A 6,887-nucleotide genomic window follows, 5' to 3' on the forward strand; every position below is an offset into this window, starting at 1 on the left:
CCCAGAAGTGAACCCCCTACGTTAGTCCATCCTCTCTGAATCAACACGTCTGACGCCCCCGCCAGTCTCAAGGCCAGTCCCACACCACCAGTCAGCTGTTCCTCACCCACGTACTCGTAATCTCTAATCATATCCATGTGTGTGTGTCGTCCCCTCTGCTCCATAAACTCAACTCCTCACTCTCAGTCTCCCAGCAACTCTCACATAGTTGAATAGTGTTGTATCAGTGTCCTACGATTTCACGCTATCATCTCACCAACCTGGATATTCCATTGTCCATTATTCCATCAATGCCAGTACCACTCGATCAGTCCGGATGTGAACATCACAGTGAGCCACGCTATTATCCAGTAGCATCTGAATATCCGTGCACATCATCGCCGTGATTCCACTCGAGGTATTGCATTCTGGCGCAACCACGACATCGACGACCAAGGGGGATATGGCATCAACAAGGAAAATGGCCGCTGGCAATGACAGGAGGCCTAATGTTGTTGAGGATCGTGCGCGTGGCAGTAATTCGTTGAGGGGTAATACCTGGAGCGAAGTGTCTGACAGTGCTGATGAACATGAGCACAGTCCATTTGCTGATAGAGCTGCTAATGTTGCTAGGTATGTTGGCGTTTGTTGAGAACAAAGGAATTAGGACTTTCGTGACTAGGGGGAGGCGTTAACTGAGGAAATTTGTGCTTGAAAAATTTTGCACAACTTTAGTATTCTAGTTTTGGGGAGGATATGTGTATTGACATGTCATGGCACAGGCTAAAGTCGATCTTTAAGGGTGAAATTAATGATAATTAGTTTGGAAGAGATCATTAGATTTGAGTCAACCAGGTCTTGAGGGGTGGAATGTAGAGGTTAAGAGTTGAAAATTTTATTTTTGGGAGGAGAATTGATAGAATTTTTTGCAAGCAGAGGAATGGGGTGAAGAGAATATAAATAAAGCGTTTTTTAAGTAAATAATACTTGGACAGAGGAAATAGATCAATTTTGATGGAAGAAATGCTGAAAAATGTGGGACTTGCAATTAATTGAAGAATCAATGGAACACAGGCAACAAATATTTTGGATTTTCTAGAGGGAAGAACTTATTTATTAAGAAATCATCACTAGGGCAGGTGATGAATATTAGTAAAATGGAATAATCAATATGTTCACGGAACTGATTGCATGACTTCAGTTATGATATGATTGAAAAAAGATACGATTAAGAATAACAGGAATAAAGCAATTTCTGATTGAAATCTCCTGACGAAACGAGAAATTTTCGAATTTGATTCGATATTTATTCTTTCCACTGAAATCCGATCATTCAATCCCGTAAATAAAATGAAAACTATTTGTTAATTATCTAAATTCAATGAAACAAATTCAATGTAAATTAATAAATATACATAAACACATGATAAAACATGAGATAAACGTCCTAGACTCATGAAAATTCCTAATGTCATTCTTTTTATTGTTAATTATTAATAAACCAAAATGTTTTCCACATTCCTTTTCGTATATGAATATTGATTGAATAAAAAATCATAAGATCGGGGTAAATAATTTATTCTTAACCTGCGCACTAGGGAACCCATTGAAAAATACATTAGGTAGTGATTATCTGGGACTGATTAATTTATCAACACATTCCATTAATTTATTAATACAGAAAGATAAGAAAATTGAATAAGAAAAATGTATTTAATAGTAAAATATCTAATCCACACTCGTTTAATTTATTTGATTCATTAGTAGAAGGATTTCCATGGCTTGAGAGGTACTGATCATTTGTTATACTCATTGCCCAGGTGAAATCGATGAATCATTGCATCACATGATCCAATGACACCAACTAATGAATCACAATAAGAATTAAACAACAGTTTTCCTCCAATAATTCAAATAAAATAGAAGAAAGCGGTTTTCTTTGAATAATTATGAAAATCCTGATTAATGAAATCTTTGAGTAACCATAATTAGGGGAGAGTAATAGATCAATTCCTTATTAATTAATCGTAAAGCGCATTCTCTCTCTAATTACAGAAATTACGTGAATACGACAAATAAAGCAAATTAAGGAATGATATATTTTTATTCCACGTTTTGTGTAAATTAAATATTACCATGTGCACAGGAAAGTGAATATTCCTAATAGTTCCATATATCAATGCACTTAATTAAGATATGAAGATCATGAGATAAAGAAAATTGAAAGAATCATTCAATAGTGAAGTATCTAATCTAATCTAGTTCCATCTAATTCGAGTTCTCAGATATTTGTTTCATGACTTCTGAGAATAAAGTCTTCTATTTCATTCGTTTTGGATATTTGAAGTTTAATGAAGGGCGATGATTATGAGTCAGGATATATTACCCAATTTATATCGAGTGATGGGAGTGATATATCGTGCGTATGTGAGCCACAACGAGAAACGTATTTAATCATTTGATATTATTTAATACAATTTAATTTCACCAGAATATCCTTTTCAGAAAAGGAATTTCGTTTTAATCATTTCTCAAGTCGTGCAATTATTATTCCCAGGGATGGAGTTCTTGATCAGCCCCACTATGACGCCATCGTCTACGCCGAGGACAAGATGCGTCGTCGTCTACGTTTTTTCTTCATGAATCCAGTGGAGAAATGGCAGGCAAGACGTCGTGTACCCTACAAATTCATCGTCCAGGTGATAAAGATCATCCTAGTCACCGTACAGCTGTGTCTCTTCGCTCACAACAATTACATGCACGTTAACTACACATGGGACAACAGAATTGCTTTCTCCCACTTATTCCTGATGGGCTGGGATGCCACCCAAGAGGTGATTATTATCACTCACCCTATCACCAGAAGAATTGAAAAAAATCTCTCCTCGTGCGATTAAAACTAATCATTCAGCGAACTCGTGGTGTCCTCTTATCAGTCATAGAGTACTCACTATTTCTCGTTTGATCAGTCACGTTATTTAGTCTTGTCTGTCAATCTTATAATCAGTTTATCGCTTATCGAGTTAATAATATTGATAATCTATTTAAAGGTACCAGCATATCCCCCAACAACAGCACCACTGGCTCTCTACAAACAAGATGATTTTTACTCAACACTTGATTATGCGTTAAGAGGATATTATAATCTCAGTAATGCCATTGGATCGTACTCATACACTGAAGAGGATAATTCAATAGGCCGAGTTGATCTCTGTCTGTATCAGTACAAAGAGGGAACAATATTTGGTTTTAATGAGAGTTATGTGTTCAATAATGAGATTGAAAAAAATTGCATTCAAATTAATCACACGTTCCAGGGAGACTCGCAAATTGAGACGAAAAAATTACTGATTGATAAGGATATTGTCATTAATTTTTCGGCTCTGGTAAAGGCAGATTTGCAATTTGCGGTTAAAACTGTTAATTTAAAAGCAGCGGGACCTATAACACCGCCTGATTGCTATCAATTTGACGTCAAGATTTTACTTGATAATAGTGATTTTGATGGACAAATGCTGCTATCTCTTGATGCGGAACCAAACAGGCTGCAATGCAAAGGTGATACCAGATATATTACTGATAATAGGATTGATTCTGCATTGAGGACACTTCTTAATCTCTTCGTTATATTCATATGCGCGGTTTCATTGGGTCTGTGCTCAAGAGCTATCTACAGGGCACAGCTGCTCAAGTTTGAAACTATTAATTTTTTTAAGAAGACTTATGGCAAGGCTTTGAGCCTTGAGGGACGACTGGAGTTTCTCAACATGTGGTACATCATGATTATTATCAATGATATGCTTATCATGCTGGGATCGGCCATCAAGGAGCAGATTGAGAGGAAGTACTTTGGCAGCGATCATTGGAATATATGCAGTATTTTTCTAGGAACTGGAAATCTCCTCGTGTGGTTTGGAGTCTTGAGGTGAGGGAGGCTATTCAGAAATTGTTCAGTCAATCATTAAGTCATTAGAGTTGAACCCGTTCCATTATTCGATGAATGAGTAATCGAGGCGCACTTCACTAATCGAAAACTGTTCCACTCGATCGTTAATTTCAATTACTGAGTGAATTAGTGTCGGCGATTAACTTCAATGATGATTACTGATGAACGGAGTAATTGGAAATTTTTCTGTATCAAAATTTAATAGATTGAGGATTTTAGAAATATCAACTGCGATTGCTCATTGACATAAGAAACAGAGAATCTGTATCTGTGAATATCGAGTACATAAATTATTTTAAAAATTGTCCTACTTGGATTACTCATCATTCAACCAGTCATTTGTGGTCAGAGTCGATTGATGACGACAGTAATCAAATAATGTTAATAAAAAATTGTAATATCGCTATCTCGGCTGCGAATATAAAATGATAATCAAAGAATCAATTCAATAATTCGGTTTCATTTCAACAGGTACCTCGGTTTCTTCAAGACATACAACGTCGTCATCTTGACTCTGAAGAAAGCAGCTCCCAAGGTCGCACGTTTCCTAGTCTGCGCCATATTGATTTATGCTGGGTTTACTTTCTGTGGATGGCTCACCCTCGGACCCTATCATCTCAAATTCAGGAGTCTGGCCACCACATCGGAGTGCCTATTTGCTCTCATAAATGGCGATGAACTGTTCGCCACATTCTCCATAACTTCATTCAAATCTCCACTTCTCTGGTGGTACTCGAGGATTTATCTCTACACTTTCATATCGCTTTATATCTACGTGGTGCTGAGTCTCTTCATCTCCATTATCATGGATGCTTATGACACCATCAAGCTGTACTATCGCGATGGATTTCCCAAGAATGATCTTCAGGCATTTATTGCTGTATGCACTGATGAGGCGTCCAGTGGTGTTTTTCGAACGGAATCCGGTGACACTAATTTTAGTGAACTTTTTGGAAAACTCTGTTGCTGTCGAAAAAGACCCTACGGGTCTTTTTCAGGGTCTACAAATTCAGGTGCAACAGCTAAACCCGATGAAAACTGCGGCGCAATCTGTATATAGTAAGTTAATTGAGCGTCCAGGAACTGGGAAATATTATGGATCAATTTAGAATAAGGGAGACGTACGAAGAAATTTTATAGAAAAATCTAAAATTCGTTTTTTTATACTAATTGTGTGAGAGATTGAGTTTTACTGGTTTTTTATATAAAATATATTCCATCTGGGGAAACAAATAATGGAATTCTTGATGGAAGTGCATGAGAAATGTAGTCAAATTTCGTATTGAATTTGTGACGTTTTTCTGTGATTTTTCTTCGTACGATGAACTTTTTGTATTTTGGAAAATTGCTTTTGGGTGAATGGTACAGTGTTCGGGTATGGAATACTAATGAATCAATTAATATTGACAAGGTCAGAGGGGAAATCGTATTCAAATACTTTTGCACACCTTGATATTTTTTTAATGAAACATTCTGTTTTTTTTTAATAACCGAGATTTATTGATTTGTCTTTTAATTGGCGTTCATTTCATTAGCCATTTGAAATTTTTATAAAATACAGTCATAAATTCAATTTTTAATAGCTGAAACCCTAGATCACAGGTTCTTGAACAACAATAATTATTAAATGTTTTTTACTTTGACATTTATTATTATATCCATCTCCAATTCCAATTGGATTCAAACCAATATAATTTTGTGGTTTAAATTCACGAATTTTCAACAACTAATTCCGCTTTTTCTTTTTACGTTCGTAAAAATCTAAAAAAATCTGCGGAATCACCTGTGGAAAAGCCAAAGACACATAAATTGTAAAAATACATTATGATTATTATTATCTTTAATCCCAACCTGTATGTTGTCAGCTTCAATTGGATTTATTGTGGACAAAATGCGGAATTTAAAAGTCAAATAATAAAGCGCCTGATATTTTTTAATAGGCAACTGCCAATTTATTTTCATATTTATCATTAAAATTGATCTAACACTGCGTTCAAGGCTTCCACCATAATACCATTCATCCATAACAAATAAAATTGTAAAAACTGCCAAATGGACTGCATTTACATCTCCCTCATTTACGATATTATGGAGCGAGTAAATAGTATTCAGTTGCATGAATAAATGTGATATTAGGACAAAAATGAATGATAAACAATGCATCGCTAATTTTGTAAATGCGATGTTTATTTCGATTTATCTGGGAATAAGAGATTGTTGGAGACAATAAATCCGTGGAATATTTCGGCCTTGGTGAGGAGAAACAGTAATATTGTGACACGTGTATTTTGTAATTAATTGCAATCACTTGATGATCACAAAATACTTCCCTCTGTAGCACAAAATATGTAAAAAAAATTAATGCAGTCTGTGTTTGTTACGATCAATTGAGAAAAAGGTCTTGCTAGACTTTGACGATGACCAATTATAGGTGCTACATGAGGTCTGTGATACGGCAGCAAGAGCTGGGGAACTTGATATTTCAATAGGTAAATTCAGAAAAATATTATTTAAAGGCCATTGTTGAGGTTGATTTTCGACTGGATTTTTTTTCTTTTGCGCGAAAAGATGTGATGAACCACGAGAATTATTCAGGGATGGCCGGATTATCGATTTTTTATGAACATTTAGAGCTGAAATGTTCTCCAGTTTTTATAAAATGACATGCCAACCTCACCTTATTGATGGAATTTACTTATCGTTATATCTCGTATCACAAACCCAATGATAAACAATCTTTTTTATACGTGATGATATCGCAGCCCGATTTCATTAATTTCATAGACAGAAATTTATTTATTTATATTTGTTTGTTATCTGTAGAGAGACATGACGAGAGATAATCGTATGAATTATATTTTCAAAATACAGGCAGTTTGAATTGTTACCATAATGTTTTATTTTGTATTATCTCAGTTGTATTTAGTGTGAATTTTGTGTGAATAAACATAGAACACTTGGA

The 6,887-nt window shown here is 35.3% G+C and overlaps 1 protein-coding gene across 1 annotated transcript; it reads left to right on the forward strand.

Annotated features, from left to right (window-relative positions):
• Positions 1–185: 185 nt before the first annotated feature.
• On the forward strand, positions 186–6,887 carry LOC135169773 (mucolipin-3-like). The gene is made up of 4 exons (XM_064135067.1): positions 186–612; positions 2,537–2,813; positions 3,030–3,904; positions 4,397–6,887. Exons 1-4 carry the CDS (start codon positions 443–445, stop codon positions 4,983–4,985), a joined length of 1,911 nt encoding a protein of 636 aa, XP_063991137.1. The 5' UTR covers positions 186–442; the 3' UTR covers positions 4,986–6,887.

Source organism: Diachasmimorpha longicaudata, chromosome 15 (genome assembly GCF_034640455.1).
Source record: "Diachasmimorpha longicaudata isolate KC_UGA_2023 chromosome 15, iyDiaLong2, whole genome shotgun sequence".
NCBI lineage: Eukaryota > Metazoa > Arthropoda > Insecta > Hymenoptera > Braconidae > Diachasmimorpha > Diachasmimorpha longicaudata.

What these genes read in the sequence shown, in the direction of transcription:
- LOC135169773 (XM_064135067.1), top strand. Translation starts at nt 443, where the DNA reads ATGGCATCAACAAGGAAAATGGCCGCTGGCAATGACAGGAGGCCTAAT. An exon ending in AGAGCTGCTAATGTTGCTAG is followed by an intron (nt 613 to 2,536) that starts GTATGTTGGCGT and finishes TATTATTCCCAG; the next exon opens with GGATGGAGTTCTTGATCAGC. An exon ending in GCTGGGATGCCACCCAAGAG is followed by an intron (nt 2,814 to 3,029) that starts GTGATTATTATC and finishes ATCTATTTAAAG; the next exon opens with GTACCAGCATATCCCCCAAC.